Source organism: Haliotis cracherodii, unplaced genomic scaffold, assembly GCF_022045235.1.
Source record: "Haliotis cracherodii isolate W230 unplaced genomic scaffold, xgHalCrac1.p SCAF_6, whole genome shotgun sequence".
NCBI lineage: Eukaryota > Metazoa > Mollusca > Gastropoda > Lepetellida > Haliotidae > Haliotis > Haliotis cracherodii.
The window spans coordinates 44711090-44733590 of NW_027266319.1; the positions used below are offsets into that span (position 1 = coordinate 44711090).

Genomic DNA, 22501 nt, shown 5'->3' on the forward strand with positions numbered 1-22501 from the left:
AGCAGAGCTCCTGGGCAGATACTCCACAAAGAGAAGTTGCACCAATAGAGAACTTCTCTCCCTGCTCGGACACTTGAACTACGCTTGCAGAGTGATCGTGCCAGGCAGGACGTTTGTCTCCTGCTTAAACGAACTTTCCACATCTGTTGATAAGTTGCATCACCATGTTAGCTTGTCAGGTGATTCTAGAAAAGATTTAGCTATGTGGAACAAGTTCTTGATAGAATGGAATGGTATTTCCCTCTTCCACGACCTCCACATCTCACCTACCCCAGACATTGAGCTTTTCACTGATGCGGCGGCTACAGTGGGGCACGGGGGCTATTACCAAGGTGCCTGGTTCGCTGAGAAATGGTCGGAGGAAGTGCTATGTAGTATGACCGGTGAATTGTCTATGGCCTTCATGGAACTCTACCCAATCGTCGTGGCAGCTGTTCTCTGGGGTCATCTCTGGGAGAAAAAGCGTGTGCTCTTTCATTGTGATAATCAGGCTACCGTGTTCATCATCAAGAAGGGTAGATCTAAATGTAAAGGTATCATGTCCCTCATGCGCCGACTCACTTGGACAGCAGCAGTCAACAACTTTGTGGTATTGGCCCGTCACGTACCTGGCTCAGATAATAACATTGCTGATTCACCATCTCGTTTGCAGATCACCAAGTTCCAAGCCCTGGCGCCACATGCTCAACCACACCCACTCCAGTGCCCCCCCAGCTCGCAAGTAATGTGGCCCTGAATGCGCATCTCAACAGACTGTGGTCTGCGGTCGTCAGCAAGGGTACTCAGACCGCCTATTCGACTGGTATGACCTGTTATATAAAGTTCTTGCTGACTTGCGGACTGTTTCAAACCATGTTCTATCACAGACTCCCTCCTGTGAACGAGGTATATTTACAGTACTTCATTGCCCATTGTTATGGCGTGCTGCAGTTGAAACATGTCACTGTTAAGACCTACCTAGCTGGGCTGAGGTTCTTTTACCTGCAACGTGGCATTACCACAATATTTGACCATCGTGGATCCGGGGCGTTGAACAGACTGCAGTCCATTATGAGAGGTTACAAGAAGTTGCAAGCTCCTACTCCAAGAAAACGACTTCCCATCACCTACACAGTGTTGGCGCGAATCATGTGTACACTGCGTGCAGGAGTACTTGGACTGTTAAATGACCTGGTAATGGAATGCATGTGCTTAACTGCCTTCTTCGGGTTTCTCAGATGTGGAGAAATCACGTGTGGTGCCAGGTTTGATCCCAGTGCTAATATTTGTTTGAGTGACATCAAGTTTGACTTCGCTAAGAGAAAGTGCACTATCCTGCTGAAAGCTTCCAAGACGGATCCATTTCGAGTAGGCGTCCCCATAATATTGTTTTCCAATAGTCGCTTGTGCCCATTCTCAAGTTTGAGGAAGCTCTTCTATACCAGAACTCTTCAGCAAGCTTCTAGTGAGGATGCACTATTTGTGGACGCTCAACACCAGCCCATCACACGGGCATTGTTTCTGTCCTGGCTCAGCAGAGTGCTGACTAGGGCCGGTTTTAACTCAAACGAGTATAGTGGGCACTCGTTCCGTATCGGTGCTGCCACCACCGCAGCTAGCGCCCGGGTGGAGGACCACCTAATTAAGACTATGGGCCGCTGGAATTCAGACTGTTTCCAGAGATGTATTAGAACTTCAGAAGAGACTCTGCTTCACGCACAGCGTTTGTTATGTGGACCCTAATCTACAATACAGATTCTGTGCCATATTCCTATTAGTTCGCAGTTATCAGGTTTCGTGATCATGTATCTTACTCATCTTTGGGGGCACTCGGTCGTACACAACCTCGTTTGGGCGTCTCAAGCCATTCCATGCCTCAGGCAGCAGCATTACATGGATTGGGGCCCCCCCAAATTCCTTACCTACCTGGTCCGGCGCAGCCACCAGTTCACATTCCATACCCGCAGGGTACCCCTATCATTCATCTAAACATAAAAATAATCTGCTCCTTTTCTTCAACACCTCTCTACCCGCAGGGTAGCCCTATCCTAGCAGGCCAGCACGGCCCTAGAACTAACCCCTGTCCGCAGGACATTCCGTGTGCGACCGAGCAGCCCCCTTGTATATAGCATATATATCCCAATGTGTATTAAATTATATTGTTTCCTTTACCCTTTGTAGTGTTTTCATTGCACAAACACTAAAATATTGGTCACAGGAACTTTTGTTGTTGAGTATATATAGCTGTTAGTAGCCACTTAGGATTTTCCAATTGACATACATTGAGGTCATCTTGGATGGTTTACATATCATTTGGCTATTGAGAAACCAAAAACACTGAACCAAAATTCTTTATGGGTTTCACTTACTTTCCAATCAGATATGTCTACAGCCACATTCCTACACATTCTCAGAAGGCTTAAGATGTCTGAAGGCTAAGAATTTTCTCAAGTAATATTCATAACAACTTTTAGCACTAGGAGCACTCAAAAAAAATAAAGAGTACAAGCATGACAAGAGAGGACTAAAGGATTTTCTGAAGTATCCATATGGCAGCAGCTGGAGTACTGCAGCTGGATCAATTGAGCAGTTTAAAAAATATTTTATATAGTACTTGTGACGAATGTAATCAGGTTTTGGTTCACCTCCCCTACACAAAGAAACAATGGATTCACCTGGTTACGATCATGTCCGAACTGAGAGTTACCCTCAGAGTTTTACTTAGCTCTTAGCTAAAAGTTACTCTCAGAGCCATCATGACTACACTCCTAAGTGTAACTCTTAGCTTAGAATTTTCTTAAAGAGTATTCTTATTCACTCTGAAAATTTCAGAAAACAGATGCTAATTTATAAGATGTTAAGACAAGAAAGTCTTTAACTTCCAATTCCAATCATGTCACTCAAGGTTTTGGAAAACACATTCTTACTGCATTAATATTATAAACCAGAGAGACCCATAATTCTATCTCAGTTTATAACAAAGTTTTTAATACTTCCAGCTTGTATCAAGTCACTTCCAGTTTTGGAAACACTTCTTACTGCATTGATTTTTACATCAAGGTTAAAAAACCTTCTGTTACAAAGTTGAAAGTACAATGAATTATCTAAATTCATGTTTGACAAAAAAATCATTCTTCTTGCATTAAACTTAGATGTCCCATGGCTCTCGTTCAGTTTGAAGCAATAAATAGTAATTGCTGCTTCTCGTTCGATAAAACATGGCTTCCAGCATTAAAACAAAACAAAAAAATCCTACAATTGTTGCTAAATTTGTTGTCTTGGAAAAAGGAAATAATAACATTTTCCAAAATTCCTTAACACTTGAAAAATTAAAAATTGTATAAATAGTGTTAACCCTACAGAGCTGGTTGTATTTTGTCTGATGTTTTATGCTCAAATTTAATTAGAAATTAGGTCCTCCTATCTTTTAAAATTCTGTCCCATTGTAATGATGATAATCGACAGATGGTTGAAAATGTAATTATCAAGTCACAACTAATTGCGACAGAAGGGTTAGCGGGTAACATGATGTAAGGTTTAGTGAATGATGTCACGATAATTTCTGTAGCCACCATTTTGGGCAAAACCAAATAAATCAATGACACGGATCTGATCATCATTACTTATTATTATTTATTTATGGTATGTAATCAAATTAAACACCAGACAGCCCTACATCATGCTTACACTACTGTTTTATGTATGAGAACATTATAAAGTATGTATTTGTCAATTATTAAAATCTGTGGTTCAGCAAAAGATTTCGTATTCAATATTTAGCTAAAGTCATTCAGTATTTTGCTGTCAAAGTGTTACATTTCAATTTAAGCTGTCTATTAGGCACTTAAAGGAATCCTAAGACTCTATAAACTTGGTAAACTTATATGTTGTAATGTTATTACCAGTAATAAAAAAATTAGAAGTATAACAGAAAAGCATATATTTTATAACCCGGAATTAGTGTGGTTGACGTCACAGGTTATTATGCATACTGTAGAAATAGAAATAAGGTCACTGTAATGCTTTGTTTTCAATACTTAGAATAGCTTCACTTATAGATCATGTAACTGTTGGAACACTTCATATTTTTTAGATTAATAATATTTTTTAACATCATAGGTTTGTATTGTTAGGTATGTATAAGTGTGAGACTCATAGTATTTTAATAATACTGATAATCTAAAGAAAGGCATTATAATAGGAATATTGTAAGTATTCTAGAGTTTATTATGTGATGTTAAATGGTTATTGTTTAAATTGTTCTGGCATTCTTTATTAGTTATATTGTTACATGTAGTACTTGTGCAAGTTGCTAGGGATAACCAGTATCACCGTAGAAGTTGCTGATATCTGTGCAAAGTTTGGTCCAGACATACTGAATGAACAAGTCCTATCTTCATATGTACATTAGCTCAATGTGTTAATATGGAAACCTTAAAAAACTAAAATTACAAATATTCCAAAATAGAAACAGACGGAAGGACAGCAGCTATTAATATGTCCCCCATCCACTCTGTGACTGGGTATAAGTGCTTTCAAGTCTTTTAATAATAATAACAACAACAACAACAAGAACCTATATGCATAATGCAAGAAGATTTTGATGACAAAGACTGCACATTGATCTTGCGAAGTTGGGCAGTAAATTGAGGGTTATTTACATAAGTAGTATAGGTAATGGTGATTCTGCCGCAACCCCACTGGAGCCAGATTTATATACCTATACCACAACTACAGCGGGAATTTTTTATGCAAAAATGATGATGTGATTCAACGATCGGCATGATTCGTATAAAAAGAAATATCAATATTAATTAATAATGGATAAAATTTACTGTAGCCCACGAGGATATTGGAAAGGTATAGGAGCAATAAAAAAATAAGCCACTGCGGCTAAGGTATCTAAAGATGTAGCCAAGGATTGGTTAAAGAAACAATCAATGTGGCAAATATACTTACCAGCACCGCGTTATATACCGAGGAAGAAGTTTGATATTTCTACAATGAATGAAGCTCATCAGGCTGACCTCTTGTTTCTTCCCCATGATAAGGTAAAACGCAAAACGTATAAATACGCTTTAACCATAGTGGATGTGGCTAGTCGATACAAAGAGGCTGAGCCATTAACTTCGAAAGATTCAACAGAAGTAGCTAATGCACTGAGTCGCATATATAAACGCGGACCACTAAAATGGCCCAAGCTATTTCAAGTAGATCCTGGTCACGACTTTATGGGATCGGTAACTAAACTGCTAACAAAGCACGATGTCAAAATCAGGTGTGGTGAAAAAGAGGCCCAACGTAGTCAAGCTATCGTCGAAAGATTTAACAGGACATTAGCGGAACATTTGTTTGGCTATCAGTATGGGATCGAAATGATATTGGAACGATTGAGATAAACCGAATAAGTGACACGATTATCAGCAGTTGTATCAGCGCTGAATAATGAAGTAACAAGATTAATCGGGAAGAAACCATTCGATGCGATTAAAATGAAATCTGTGACTTCCTTATTTCAGCACCGAGGAGAGGCAAAGAACAAAAACTTCCGGATAGAGTAAGCGTAAGATATTTATACCAGCCCGGTGAACTCGAAGGAGGCCTACGTCGCGCAACCGATCCGATTTGGTCCCTTAAGATATATAACATACGTCGATTTGTTATGAAAGAAGGAGAGCCTATTCTTTCTTATCTTAAAGATGGACTGGGCAGGGCATTTGAACGAGAAGAGTTGCTCATACCATAAGCGTAGGTAGTTACACCATCCTTATCAATCTATCTCTTTGTATCTAAGGGGGATAATGATGTCTTGTTCATTCTTAATCCATATATCCTATGATCGTAACTTCTTAAAGAGTTCATTTCGTGTTTGAATGTTCTACCGTTGAATAATGCTTCTTTATACTGTTCGTGTTTGATATGCTTTTTTACCACATACTTCTGTACACCCCTAGCTTTTCTTATCTCTCCATTATCAGACTTCTTTATAGAATACATCTTAGGTCTTAATCCTACATACTCCGCTATAGGGGTCCCAGCACATTCATCCTTCATCTTACCTAACACCTATTTATTTACTACGCTGTGCAGTGGATTATCTTTTGGGTAATCGCTGGTGTCCTACATATCTATTTTTTCTAGAATCTGTGTCGGTATATAACACCTTGCATCTATCGCCGTATTGCTTCTTAAGTTCGTTGTAATAAAAGTCATACATTAAGTGTTTTGACAAGTCAAGAATACTCATACCAACGTACACCGTTCTGTTGAATTTTATATTACTCTTCTGCATATGCAACGCGGCTAAGTCGTTATCAAATATCTTGCTTCTGTTAAAAGCCAGGTTAATATAGGTTCTTTTCAAAATCGCTGGTAGCTATCTTTCTTAAATCTGTGTTCAGTCTTATGTAGGACTCCATCCAAGGGTTTTGATCAAACTTTGGAACTCTGTGTATTTTCTGTAGTTTCATACCTAACGATAGATATAATTGGAGATTTCTGTAGTGAACTATATATACTGAACAGCATTGAAAACGCACCACCATGAAAATGGATGTATTTTTATCCAGGCTTAAGTCATATGAAAATATATAAGTGAATGAGTAATAATAACAGCACGTCAAAACACATTTCTAATTTTTTTGTGAGCGACATCACCAAAACGCAACAAATTGCGTGCACTTCATGGAAAACATGTTTTGTTTCACGGGAAGCCTGCAGAATAGGGCTATAAAAGACAGACTTTTAAAAGCCACATCACTTGTTGCTGCAGACGTAAAGGGTACTGACACAAGAAATGCCAAGATTAACAGCAGAGGAAGGTGAACGTGCCTTGGGCATGCTTCAAGTTAGTACGTCAAGTAGAGTCGTTGCACATTGGTTTCAATGCCATCATTCAACAGTCCTTAGGCTACTGAGCAGATACCAGCAGACAAGAACCACCAGAGATTGACCACGTCCGGGTCAACGTCGTGTAACTACACCACGTCAGGATCGCCATATTGTTCGTCGGCATCTTCGTGATCATACACTTCGGGCTACCAGGACTGCAGCAACCGTACAAGGCTGACGGAATTGATCAGTGCTGACATCGTAAGTTGACGTCTCCACTCAGCAGGGCTATGTGCTCGACGTCCATATGTTGGACCCATACTCACTGATCGACATCGAAATGAACGTCTGCGTTGGGCCAAAAAGGCATCGTCATTGGAGATTGCGGCAGTGGCATGGTGTGCTGTTCTCTGATGGTTACCGTTTTCATTTACGGAATGCCGACGGTCGACTGCGAGTGTGGCGTCGACGTGGAGAATAGTACCACAATGACTGCGTTGTACAGACAGATCGATGGGGGGGAGGGAGTGTCATGGTGTGGGGCGGCATCAGTCATAACCATCGAACAGAGCTCCATGTTTGTCTTAGAAAAGTTAATGCCCTTTACTCCAGGAATAACATATTGGCAAATCACGTCATCCCATTCTTTCATCAGCACCAGGATATGTACACCTTCCAGCAAGGCAATGCAAGAGCGCGCACAGCACGTGTTTCAACACAGTACCTTGCGAACAATAATGTGCCTCTGCTTCCATGGCCAGCCCTGTCACCCGATCTATCGCCAATTGAACATCTATGGGATTACCTGGGTCAACGCCTCTCACGTCGTCCACAAGTACAGAACCTGAGAGAACTTGAAGATACACTACGTCAAGAGTGGAATGCCCCAGAACACTATTCGAAGACTTATTCGATCAATGAGAAAACGTTGCATGGCCTGTGTTGCTGCCATTGGCGGACATAAAAGATATTTTCTTTTCATTTTAACCCTATGTGTCTTCCTTACACTGATGATGTAAATGTAATTACTGTGTGGTATTCCTGTTTCCTTTGTCGTCTTTCTTAATAATCCGTCTATGTCTGTTCTAATCAAAATCGGTCATTGCGCAAGTTGTTTTTGAAATATTTCAAGATTTATTGCTGGTGCGTTTTCAATGCTGTTCAGTATATTTTGTCTTATCCATCAAACTTGGTACGAGTTTTTCTACGTTGGCTAACCTAGTATTACCCATCAAGGAGTGTTGATATTCCGACATCCAATCTTTATTAACCATTAATCTTTCGGGAGCTAGCGGATAACTGTTATGGTCTTTATGTAACGAATTTGAAGGCGAATTGTAACGAAGGCAACTTCTAGTATGTACCCTTTATTCGCATTGATATTATGGATATCATTCACTTCGATATCATTCACATCGACCCACTCAAAACCACCCGTGGGTAAAGGTTGACTCATAGCCCATCCGTACAAATTGTTGGCATCGAGATATAATATATGCGTGTCGGGTTTACTCGGATCATATCCTTCCACTAATTTATTATTAGCCTTAGAATACCTGTTCGCTACCATCGATATACCACCTCTTAATCCTTTCTCAAAAAACAAGTGCATATCGTAATCGGTGAGTAGTTTTAGTTCTACACCGGTCTTCTTCAACCATGCATCCCACGATAGTCCGGGACTGGAATAGTACCATGCCAGGTCCAAGCCGTATTGTTTTAAAGATGTCTTTCTAAATATCTCGAATATATTGGCGAGTAACAGTTCATCGTTTTTTAAGTACAGATTGTGATAATCGCCTAAATTCTTACAACCTAATTTATCCTACACCGTCAGAGCGTGTTCATAATCGGCATCGGTTATTTTAGATTCTGTTAAGTTACTATAGAATGATTCATGAGGTGGTAATTTAGTTTCGTCGAATCTAGACCAATCATCCATATATTCGTAAGGATATACACCTTTTTCTCAACAACAAATGACGACACCGATCAGTATATTGATTTGTTATTGAAAAGTCATCGGGTTTGTTCGCATTAGCTAAATTGTCCAGGGAAGATAACAGAAACTGTACAGAGTCTATGAATCTAAGTCCGTGACTTTACTTTATTCTGGCTTTCTCATCCTTGCCCGTATAATGTATAGTTTTAGTCAACGAGAACGATATGTATTTTTCCAAATCATTAGGAATGCATGTTAAGCCGCCATCGGTCTTTGAGATAGCTTGCATAATGAGATGAGAATCATATCCTCTAAGGTTATGAAACACACCGGGGATGGGTATTGTTTGAGAATTCATTTTTAGTTTCAAGTTACACTCGTTATGCGCGGCTCCCCGATAATTACCCGTGACGTGACAATGATCTCTTACGGAATCCCCATTCAAGGGTTTATTACAAACATGACAAGTCTTTAACTTTTTATAGGCCCTCCAATCATCCCTCGTCATACACATGGGTTTCTTACACGATAAACTTTCCCTGATTATTCTCTTTTCATTTTGTAGATATTCTAGGAACTTTCCCGCTGCATCGGGACCTCTGTAAATCACGGGCGGGTTTGTTTTCCCATCATACCTTACAACTTTATATCCAAACCCACAAGGAATATGTTCTTGAGTTTTGTACGTAAAACTACTATCAGTATTGCGTTCAGTATTTTCTATAGGTTTGATAAGCGCTTCGAAGTCGGTGTAAATTACGTATGGTATTGGCATTTGATTACAATAATGTTCAAATTTTAATATATTTTTCCCTCTTTAGGCATATCAATCCTGATAGCATTCTGTCCAACACCTCTGCAGTCTTCTTTATGCGCTTCTAATAGATCTTGTCTGCTGTACCCATGTAGGCATCTTTTGCAGAAATATTTCTTTTCCTTATGTTTTGTTTGAACCAGGGGTCCGGAAACCGTCATATGCGCCGGACATGTCCGATTGGGAATCTCAAATGTCCGTTTTAAAATATTGCTTACCGGACATTTTAAATAGTATTGTCCGGACATTCTTAAATTTTGACCGGACATGATCAACAGTTAGGACTGAGCAGTTTCTGTCTGCAGTTGCAACACAATGAAGATTAACTACACTGACAAGCTTTGTTTGTTTTGATTGCTGAAAATACATCGCACCTACATGATAGTCCAATCGGTCAATCACTGTAATAGGCAATAAACTGAGTTGACACTGATTAATCGAGGATTAATTACTGAGAACATCTTGTTAATTTGAGTGAAAGGTGTTTACAACTGTACATTAATACCTTGCATCATCGATGTACCTCATTATCCTCACAACGCTACAATAAGTAACCTCAGACAAGAAGCGAAAGCGTGATGACAGCCAGTCGACCGATGCAGATCAGTCGGGCGGATCTGCCAAACCCCCAAAGTCTGGACGATCATTTTGTAAGTCGTGGCTAACGACTTTCACTTGGTTGACATACAATGAGGATTTGCAGATTTTATTGTTTTCAGTAGCTAGTCGTATATTAAATCTTGATTGACCGCCATTTTGCTTTCTCGGACGATCGATATCCAATTTTTTTATGGTCAATAATTAAGTACAGATGAAAAAAGTATTCAAATAACTATTGCTATCAACGATATTTTAGTATTTGTGATTAAATTATCTGTCTTGTTTTTTAAAAAATCTTTAGTTTTAAAAAAAACTTTTCCCCTGAGGTCACGTGATAACCAAATATGGGATAATAGTCTCGATCCAAATGTTACAACACCTACACTTGAGCAGACTCATGAATATAACTCATGAATATTAATTAGACTGTTCACTACCTTAACAGATCGTTATTATAACAGAAACAAACGTATGTTTTCCATGTAAATCTAAAATGATATTATTTGTTATTAATTGTCCGGTGAATTAAACAATTTAAATTGAAACAATTCATAATTCATCATATTATGAATACGTAAACTTGTAATGTGTGTGAAAAGTCGTACTAAAATACGCTATTTGAAGGGGGCGTGGCCTAAATGCAAATGTCCGATTGGGATTTTAAATTTTCCGGACCCCTGGTTTGAACGCATAATAGTCTGCTTAAAGGGGCACTGATCTAACGCCATTTCCCGGATTGGTTGTTGCCTTTGTTATTGTTTTTTCCCCTGTGAGTACCCGGATGATACGCAACGCAACTGAGCGTGACCAGAGACTGGGCTACCGTCTGCAAGGACAGCTAAATAAACTTGGAGGCTGGGGGCAATATTTGTTTTACGCATTTTTGAATAAACACTGATTAGTTAAATGTGATCTATAAAGATTCGACAAAGGGCGAATGTTAATTAATTTCTTCAGCCTAAACAAACAGACAAAAAGAACGGCGGAGCTCATCGGAAGTCGTCATTTGGAAATACCCCAGATGGTTATAGTTTAATACTAAAAAAAAGGTATCCATGCAGTGAAAGCATTTTCGGATTTCGGATTGCGTCGATAATACGATTACTACTCCCTTGTTGTCATCAACGTTTTCTCGTATAACCCTACACTTGTGTATTTGTCGTCATTCACTTGATGCTCAGTTAATGAATTTATTACAGGTACAATTAGTGGTAGCACCACTTAGATTACCTGACAAAGGTTCTCATTTGGCATTTATTGTGTCTGGGGTAATTATTCAATCTATATCCAGGTTTGAAGTGAGGTGAAATGTGCGTTATGTAATATGCACGTGGCAGCCCAGCAAGAGATGAATGATCAGTTGATTTACTTTTTTAGGTAAATCAACGGATCGTTCCTAGTCATCAAAGGATTAACAGAAAATATGTTGATTGATTAATCACTGTTATCTTGCACAGTGGATATGTCAAAAGTGAGTGTTTACATGTCTAGGTTTACTAAAACAAAGGGAATACACTCATATCATGGCGTGAAGTGCCGATGTAAAAACAACATACTTTGTTCAAAGGGTTAACTGATAATACGTTGATTGGTTGCTCATTGTTATCAAACTCAGTGGATTTTTTAGGAACCGTGGACGTTATGAAAATAGTTGTCACGTGGGCTTTCTCAGCCAACCCTTGAGACTTGACACCTATGTGAAACACCTGAAACAATCCAAGTGATCAGTTGAGAAACGAACACGGGTTATAATATCCCGAAACGATATAGATCTTTTAAAATATTTGATTGTTACAGAGACACGCGACATCGAATAAGTTTCTTTGTACAGCTGCAGACGAGTGGGATATTGTTCCTTTGTGTGGATATTCACGGATACATTCTTCGAACAAGGAAGCTCCTAAAATTTATACATATAAATTTTGTAAGTTGTAATTATGGTATTTGCATTTTGTTTTCCTTCATTTGAACCGATTCGTTCCCGTTTCTCTACGTCTTGGTTGGGAAATTCTTCAATGCGCGATAGACGTTGTTTTCACAGGTCATTTCCTTTGTAAGCGTGTATAGATTACCGTCAATTTGTAAAATGTGATTCTCTCAGGCAATTTATAAAATGTGTAAATATTTCAGTCATTTTGACTAACAGATCTGTCCAGATTGATTAAGACGATCAAAAGGGCCTACAAACATCACAACAGATTATTATGTAGGATTAGAAGCCAAACAACATAGAAATGTACTTTTCAACGTAACATTTTCAGTCTCTTGGTGATGACATTAAACATCAAAATGTTTGGAATTCGTTATCATAATAATACAGATGGAAATGTTTTTCAGTCACTTTGTAAAATAACTGTATATTTATACGTTTAATAAATATGTTACACATTTTGACAGTAAAAAAATATACACACTCTAAAAAAAGCAATGCTCAGATGAAATATTTACTTTGTGTTGCAAGTCAAAATAGTGTAAACGAAAATCGCAAAATTACCAAGCAAGTGACTTATCAAAACTTCGTCACCATTACCGATGCTACCCACAAAAATACCTACATTTCCTTATTATCTCGAAAACTGTATTTCATTTTGTTGATCAATGTGACCATACGCTCTTATTACTACCGGTATCCATAAAAGTGACTAATGCGCTTACGAATGGCGCAACAGAGGTCGCGAGCTAGTCTAGATTTCTGCTCTACATCCGGGTACTCACTGGGAAAAAACAATAACAAAGGCAACAACCAGTCCCAGGGAATTGCGTTAGATCAGTGCCCCTTTAAACTCTTTATCCATGTATATTGATATTTACCATCTTTTTCGATCAGAAATGAATTGATTCTGGGAATATGTTCTGGAGTGGAGCTTATCCTGTGTACAACAATTCCTTTATGAGAATGTCCGAAAACATTTAGAGCTAAATTATTTTGCTTTTCCGCCTTATCAATTTGTGATATTGGTGTAGGTTCGTCTATACCATCTAGGTTTAGTCCATCATTTTGAGGATAGCTAGACGGTCTATCCGGACGTTTGTCTACGGGGAACAATGCAGATCTTCATTCTGAAACAGTCATCGCCTTTATTTTTTACATTAATTATGGCTTTTTTCTTTTTATAATACGGGGGTAAATCTATATAAGATCAACCTTTGAAAGGCATATAATTTGCTATATCTAAATATAAACTATCGATTTTATCCACACCTCAACCCGAACCTCTAATAGTCCAGCGTTGTAAAGTTTCTTGTATCCTCTGAATTGTTGTATCTAATGATGTGTTTATGGTATGAGCTTTGAGTTCTCTAACAGTCTGGGGTTTGTTGTATTCCAAACCGAGTAAATCGATCAATTCAGCTTTTCTCATTCAAGAATATCCATGTAGACCACGTTGTTTTGCCAAAGCCTTCAACTCTCTGACAAAAACCATTGTGATTTAATGGCATATGCAAAATGAGTCAAATCTCTAAATGGTTGTTTTTCATATATCTAAATACGTATTCTCCCCAACCTATTCCTCTCGTTGATGTAATCTCTCTTCCTAGCGTAAATAATCTGGTTCCTGACCCTATCAGCACCATGTTTCTTACATAAACAATAACGACCATTGACCCCTATCCCACATACAGAACATGTATAGTTAATGTTTCCCTGCCTGATGTAATTAAGAGTGGATCCCACAGTAAACACTCACACAATGTCGGTTGCATTGAATCGGCTTTCCCATGAGTGTAAATCTGCACAGATTCATGGTTATACATCTATCATATCATTTGTCTAAATGCAAATCACATCTCCACTGATGAGTTATAGCTGTCATCGCTATTTATAGATTAGTTGCTACGTAATAGACCATAGCTTATGTGTAGCTGCAAACAGACAACAGTCAGCCTGACATAACTTAACAGCAAGTTAGCGCTATTTATAGATTAGCAGTCAGAGTGACATGGCTGATAAATCATGGTTTTTGCGTAGTTATTGTATAACCTAAAATAGCCACACCAGTCAATCCCAACATTATGAATGCTATCTCATGGTCTTTTTGTTCCACTGATGGTATATAAAACTGACTCATTGTTGGTCTCTGTATTGGGTCAAGTTTTTTTCCATACACGAGGAAGTATTCGTGCATGGCAGATTCAACATCCTTAAACGTTTCAATTGAATGTCCTTGCTTACGCAGTTCTTCATGAATAAAATCTAATCTTAATATCCTCTGGTCCATTGTGACTGGGCTGCTTCGAGCTGTTCTAATGCTGTATTATGTCATTTACGCTCCTCTTCAACTTCTATAGCGTTTGATTCCTTCAGAGTAGAAAATAAATAATTACTCCCAAAAAAACCTAGAGCATTAACAAAAGCCCCACCGACCATCATTGCAATTGTTGCCATGTTCAATAATATAAAATATTCAAATGTTTAATTACTTCATTATGTCTTCTGGGATAAGCCCTTGTTTCATGAGCATATCTTTTGTAGCCATAGCCAATCCAATATCAAGAATTACCAAACTGATATCATAACCATTAAAATCTAGCTTGGGTGGTGTGGTTTTAGTTATCATTTTAGCTATACGGGCATAGCCAATGGCCAAGCTGCTGACCACTGCTGAATGATACGGTGCGTTTACCAACATTTTACAGTCTGTAACTGGAGTAGTCATGCTTCTTATAGCATTATATGGGGGCTAACCTCTAATTGAACTTGTTGTTGTGTAATCGGGGGTGATGTTTTCTCTTCTCCGGTCTTATAAAACAACCATACCACCGCTATAGCAACAACTCCTGGTACCCAAGTTTTAATCAGACGACTATGTTCAATATTTGAATTATGCATTAGTTTCGCCTTCCTCGCTAACGCACCCTTCCTACCAGCGGCGATTTTTCTGGGGTTCTTAGTAACTCTGGCTTGTGATTTCGCAATCGCTGGTATTTCCTCATTCACTTGTTGTGATTGTGTTTCCACAATCTGTTGTGATTGTGCAATCGCTGGTATTTCCTCGTCTATTTGTTGTTGCGTTTCCACAATCTGTGGTGTCACTTGAGTCTCCATTATTATTAAGTGGGCACTTTAGATTGACAATACCTACCTGTTATTAAAGCTGTGGTCACCGGCGCTGAGAACATTCCGTATCTATGATAAAACTCACAGCTCACTGCTCTTATAGCATGTTCGATGAATGGGTCTTTCTCGAGAGATTCGCATAAATACATGCGATGTTCTGCCAGGATAGGGAGAAACGTAGTAGCTACGACTGTGTAAAGTTGTAACATAGCCGACCTTATCGTTTTAGTCATGGTAGCTCCCAGTCAAGACTCGTAATGCGCGTACAGTTTTTTTATTTCTTCATCGGTCATGTTATCAATTTTTTCAATGGTATAATTTTCCCCAAAATATTGGGAACATTTTCCACCGGCTGCCAAAGCAGCAAGTCTTTCTCTATGTTTATCTAAAGATTTATCTACATGTTCTTCTGTATGTTGATCAGGTTCTTTGAGTTCGTCGCATTCCATAATGTAATACCTAAGGAGATATTTAAGTCTAACATAATAAAATATGGCATATCCAATACAGCCCGTAATAATAAACTGTTGCGAAAGAATGAGGATTTCAAACCACATTATAACATAATAACCGCTTATGTTCAATTTATCGTATTTTTGCTATTTTTGCTATCTTTTTGCTATTTTTGCTATAAATTTGCTATAATTTTGCTTAGCAGTTGCTATTTTTGCTTTAATTTTGCTTAGCAGTTGCTATTTTGGCCCTTTTTTTTGCTAATTTTGCTAAGCAATTGAATAAGCAGCTGGAGAATCTCAGCTGATCTCCTTCTACATGCATTTGATTCTGCAAGCAGTGTAAGAGCAGATTTTGCCTCAGCATCTCTTGCTTTCTTATAAGCAGAACTGATGAGTGTCTGTACAGTGGCTTCGAGCATCTTTTTTCTTTTCTTTGCCTTTGTTAGCTCTTCAGAAAGCTCTTTCCTTTTTCTAGACTGTATCTGTGCTTCTTCAGCTTTCCTCTTTTCCAAGACAGGCAGCTTGTATCTGTTGCTTGAGTGACTACATGATGTAAAAAGTGCAGGTGTGATCTCAAACTCTGACAGTTTCTTCCCTGTTGCTGTCATTGAGTCATGAACTAGTCTTTGTGCTGTAAGACTCTCTTCAGCAAGGTTAGGTGAAATGACATCTTTATTGACCGAAAATCAACGTTCAACAGTGGCCTGTCCATGAGAAAGTGTAAGGAGAATCTTCATAACTTCCCAGAGCTCTGCATATTCCTGTTTCCCTTCAAGGTGCCTTGAAAAGAAATGATCCAGTCTTGTGTCAAATATGTTGAACCCTGTGAAATCATCTTTGTGGAATATCCTTGAGTTTTCAACAAAAAGCTTGAACTGAGAGAGTATGAAGTCACATTGCTGGGGTGTTTTCCATTTGGTTTCAGACAGTTTGGTAAGAAACTTCTCGAACATTTTGTTTGTTACACCAGGTTCTTCTCGTTCAGTGCCTTGGAAACCGTAGTCTTTGCTGCAAACCCAACTTCAATATCCATGACACTCCTCTGATTCTCTTTGGCTGTAACATCTACTTTCATCAGTTGTAAAGGGGTCTCTGCAGATTCATGCAGGCATGTTTCAGGAAATGTCCCATCAGACTCTTCAATAAACAGTTAAGATCATGTGCAATAAATGGCAACATAGGTGCATCACTCTGAAATTTTTTCAGATATGGCTCCAGCAGTCCTGCTATAGACACAAAGGCTTTTAGTTTAGCAACAGTAAGCTGATCATGAAGTGCATGTTTCACAGCTACAAAGGAAGCAGATTTTGGAATTTGACTCTTGGGTTTCTTTAGTGTCTCAGTTACATACTTAACTATGCTTGGCCAAATAGAAATTGCACCTTCTGCAACATTTCTATCTTCCACCCATCTGGTCCCACAGAAGTGCATGGGAAATACCAAAGACTTGGTGATGCTTGTATAATCTTCCCCTTTAGCAGGGGAATCTTCAAATAACCAGAACATTCCCTTCAGGAGTGAATCTATGCCCCGTTTCGTCCTCTGAACTCCTGTCCGAAATGCACCATGAACTGTGTGCAGACTGCATGATCCAACTTCAAGAAGCTCAGGCTGTTCTGCATCTGTTTCCCTTTCCTTGACAATGTGCTCATACATCTTCCAGTTTACATTTGGCCCATCCATAGAAACTTGAATCATTTTCTTAAAGGAAAGGTCCTCTGTTCCTTCTTTGACTTTTGTGCATAAATCCTTGGCAGTAGTGTGACCGAGGAACTTTGACCCTAAATATCTTGATGTGACAGTGTCCTCTTTGAAGTACCTGACTACAAAATCCATTTGCTCTTTTGGTACCTCCTTGTTGAGTGACTCATCAAAACATATGACATAACAGGGGGCATTTCTCACCTCTTCCATTAGTTTTCCTTTGAAATAAGGTGCAATGCCAAAACAAATGAGATATGATAGTTTGGTTGACCCACACTTCATTTGCTGAAAATGTCACAGATATCACCACTTGAGTTATATGAAAAGTGTGACATAACTGATTTAAGGGCCCAGATAATTTCTGCTTTCTGATATTCTTTTCTCAGAGCATATTTGCTGATACTAGTAGTATGGCTACTTGTTGCTTCAGAGGCAGCTTGTGGGGGAACAGTTATATCTACCAAACTTACAGCATCACCATGATCACTAGGATGGGTATCTGGACCAGCCTGAGGTTCATTCAGTGTAACTGTTGCTGTAACATTAGGGGGCTTTGCTTCATCCTTCTGTGACATGGTCTCTGACTTACAGAAAAATGTCATTAAACCAGATCCTTCCTTCCGCATAATTGCACTTGTGTGTTTCTTCCCCTGGGCATGACTCCTGATTGCAACCTCTCCCATGTTAGAGAAGGAAAAGGACTTCAAACAAACTTTGCAGTTTGCTTTTGTAGGGTCTCCTGGAACTTCGGCTAACCACTGCATGTCTGTATCGATCACGTGTCAACCAGTTCTTATTAAACTTAGAAGTCATTATCTTGAGCTAAACCTAAAATTAAAGATTACAAAAGTTCACAAGGGAATAGATAATTATAACCACAACTGAAGTCACCTTAAGTTTTTCCAATGACTTATCTAACCCTGATACACTTTTCATTAACAAAGAGCTATATAGAATCCTAATTGCAATATTTTGTTTGTACTTGAAGAGTAGAACTTTATGAGATTTGAAATTTTACATTCATATTGATTTCTGAAATTCAAATGGTAAACTAATACCAAGGCAATGTAATATTTTACTCAAAATATTTGAAATTCAGAATTTAGTTAGCTCTGGAGGTAAGGGGCGCTAATCCCTATCAGCCACATAAAGACCTTGATGTAGTAAAATTTGACAAATACCTCTTTTTCAAACAAATAAACATTAATTAAATTTGAGTGGCTGCCATAACCATTAAATGATAGAGAGTATGAGTTCCAAGTGCAAAAAATCCCTGATAAATCCCTGATTTTGAAGTTTTTAGTGAATTCCCTGATATTTCCCTGACTGGAAATTTTTCCAACAAATTTCCAGGTTTTCCAGTGGCAGTGGGAACCATGTCAGTAGACGCCGCGTTGCTGAAAGATTGCATAACTTAGAAGACGAAAGATCTGCCCGCCTGGCGGTGGAGGTATAGGAGGTGGCACACCACCTAGAGATAAAAATGGTGTAAAAGAGTGGATAAAATAGCATTTAAAAGCATTAGGTTCAGCACTGGGAAAGCTCGCTGGGAAAGTTGCGTCTGCACTTCCCGGTATAATAGGGAGTGTTGTTTCCTGGCTCTTGAATTTATAAGCAGAGACCACCACTTGGCTTAGTCAAAATTTGTGGGCACTGATCGTAGCAATTGCAGGGCTGTTGTACGTAGCCACTAAAGACTATTTAACCAAATCATGAGTAAACCAGGCGCGACTCCACCTACTATAAGCGCTGTTTTTTCATCGATATGTTGTTGATTTTTAGCCGCAATATGTCGTGGCACTTGTGGTTGTGCGTTAATAGATGTGTTAGTAATTATCTGTGGCTTGACTATTCCCGTTTCGCCTGTGTTTGTTTTCGTTATTAATTCAATGTTAATATCTGAATTTATACCTGGTTTTTGTTGATCGGTAGCAATAACAATTTTATTATTATAACCGATCACTGGACCGATCTTAAGTTCCATATTACTCGGAGAGATGTATAGTCCCGGCGCATAAACGTAGTCTACATTGGATTGAGCGCACTGTAATACATCTTGATAACGCTTTATAGAAGATGGTATGTCAACTGGTGAATTAATAGCATCCTCTACGTTTGTGACAAACTGTTTTTGTGCATCGAGTGCCGTCCCAGAACCGACGATTCCTGTTCGTGTTTGCGATTGTGCACCAAGAATTGCCAATACATAATTCATTAACTCTTACAACTCCTGGGTTAACTCCCGTTGAAAGCAACACCACCCTTAAAGTTCATACGATCATCTCTCCAATCATTACTCAAGAGAGCAAAGCTCGGAAGAAGCCGACCTCTTTTCAGTAAATCATTGCTGACTTCTTTAACGGAGTGTGCACCAGCGTACGGAATACCTAGACCATGGTTAACTCCACTCAGACGCCAATCTTTACTCATAGAAACATTAAATTCCTGACAAATACGTTCGAATGCCCACCTATTGTACGGATTATTTGATGCATTCCATGCTCGATCCTGCGGTAATGGGGCACTAATTTCTTTAAGCATACGTCTAATCTGATAGTACACGTGAAATTCATTCCAAGCGTTGCACCAATTTTCTAACAATATAAGCTAAACCACCCTTAAAACTCATAAGATCTCCTCTCCAATCATTACTCGAAAGTTCCCAGCCATGATTAAGATTATGCAATCTTACAAAAACATTGTTTTTCTGTAACAACTTAAATGGATCGAATGGTTGATGAGTTTTTTTAACTAAATCATCGCTTTCTTCTTTAACAGTTTTTTGTCCGCTGTATGGAACACCTAGACCATGGTTAAGTCCTTTAATACGCCAATCTTTACTCGTAGAAATATTAAATTCCTGACTTATACGCTCATACGCGAATCTATTGTATGGATTATTTGAGGAATTCCATGCTCAATCCTGCAGTAATGGGGCACTAATTTCTTTAATTATACGTCTAATCTGATAGTACACGTGAAATGATAAAACAGACTTATTTAGTTCAAATCCTGGGGCATAAAGAGATACACCACATCCTGTTGTGGCACACCATATGGCAAAGTTTAATTGGTTCTGCCAAAATTGCATTGGATTGTGAAACCAATCGTGCACCATTTTATCGCTAGTTGCCGTGACCCTGTATTTTTCAAAGATATCAGGGAATTTAACCAAAAAATTAGCACCAGAGGCACTTACTGAAATCAACTGATTAGTAATATAAGTTGATTTCATATTTAAGTTATGAAATAGTATCATTGTATATTTAACATGTATGTTACACTCCCGGGAATAACAAATGGTCAGTCTATTCAACTGCTTCATACTATCGATAACTCGGATGGTCAACTTGAAGTCGCTATCTGCGATGTAACGCATTACCCACGGTGGACCAATATAAGTGCTGCGAGATATAATAATGAGATAAGGATAAATGGAGACGTGCACACTATATCTGATGGGTATTACAGCGTATGCTCACTCAATGATGAAATTGTTAAGCCTTCAGGAGCTAGTCTCACACAAAATGAGTCGAATTGGATGCTGATTTTAAGTGCTGGAGAAGAGATCGTAATTCTTTACGAGAACTTAGCAGACACACTTGAATTTTGTTGACAAAAAGTTATAATACGACCCAACAAAACAGAGCGAGGAGTTAAATTACCCCATTTAGTTCCCTATAAAGAGTTGTGCATCCATCTTGATCAAATCAGTACAACGGATAATATTCAACTAGAAAGTCCTTCTACTCTGTTGAGAGCTATTCCAGTCAAAGATGAAAAATACAATAGCGGTAGAACGGAATCTTTCTCATCATTACAATATAAAAAATTAAAGCGTGGTATTATTTCAGACCTTAAAATTTCTGTATTAGATGTAAAACATCAACCTGTACATATAGAATACTTGAGTGTAACCACTCCATATTATAAATAATGGTTGATTCATCAGGCCCAGGAACACTCAGACAATGTAATACAATTGCGCTTTCCGATCTTGGAGACACAGAAGGATTCGGTAAACCCGGTACCGATGGTAAGTTATACGCTTTACACTTACAAGATAATGTATACAAGCGGAAAGAAGTTACATTCACAGGTAATCTAGGAGATTTAAGCGATGTCAATGTTAGTAGACTCAATAAAAACACTTTGTATAATCTTACTCGCAACGATGATAATAAATGGACTATGATCGAAGCAAAAATCGAGTGGCTACTGAATATCGTCATTACCCCCACCGTATGTGATGACGGGTAAGGCACATAATTTAACTAAGATAATAAATAGTGGGATCGTACTCGGGGCTTTTATCCTATCAAAACGAAAAAGTGTGTTAGTCTCTCCCCTGCGAGAAAACCCAGGTCATATGTTATTGAGTCGTCCGGCATAAAAAAATGTTAGTTTAAATTTGGTTACTGAATTCAATGAATTAAAGATAACTTGAGTGCAATACCTGATCTTTCTACGCTTATTATTGAAGTCTTGTTTGGAGATGCACCAGAAGATGCCTTCAAAATATTACCAGGTCTATCGATTAAATGGCTAAAGAAACACCAACGTCAACATTGCAGTATTATTTATATGGGAGTATCACCCGTTGCAACCCTTGAGGGAGTCCAAATTACTAAAAGTGACAGCATTTCTCTTACTAAGATATTCATGCCGTATAATATACATTTAATAAGGTTGATGTATACTCTCAAAACATTGAAGCAAGAGCAATTAAAGACTATTATATGATATAATAATATACATTATGGGTTTATAACCGGCGCTCGATGAAAAGATGGATACTGTTGATGGATTTCGATTACATCAAATAAGCGACATAAAACATCGAATAGAGGAGAGGGTGTTAAGATTTGGATTGTATAAAAAGTATTGCAGAGCCATGAATGCTCTGGACGGAGTTGACACCGCGCTGGTAACAGCTGGCATGGGACTCGGTGTAGCCGGTGTTGGTTTATTATCAACTATAATCGCCTATCGTACTTGGCATGGAAATAGCGGCTGGAGTCTCAGAACTGGCAGGAATAGCGATAAAATTCATTTCTTGTAAGTTGCAAAAGAAAGCATTAAAACATGATAATATTTGGATACTCGCCGAAGCAAAG

The 22501-nt window shown here is 38.6% G+C and overlaps 2 protein-coding genes across 5 annotated transcripts in view; one reads left to right on the top strand and one right to left on the bottom strand.

The window, feature by feature from the left end:
* The window catches only part of LOC139445782 (ankyrin repeat domain-containing protein 26-like), a 758925-nt gene that overhangs the window by 540674 nt on the left and 195750 nt on the right, over window positions 1–22501 (bottom strand). The window lies entirely within an intron of this gene.
* LOC139445280 (uncharacterized) lies at window positions 203–1722 on the top strand. The gene is made up of 2 exons (XM_071226414.1): window positions 203–332; window positions 653–1722. Exons 1-2 carry the CDS (start codon window positions 203–205, stop codon window positions 1720–1722), a joined length of 1200 nt encoding a protein of 399 aa, XP_071082515.1.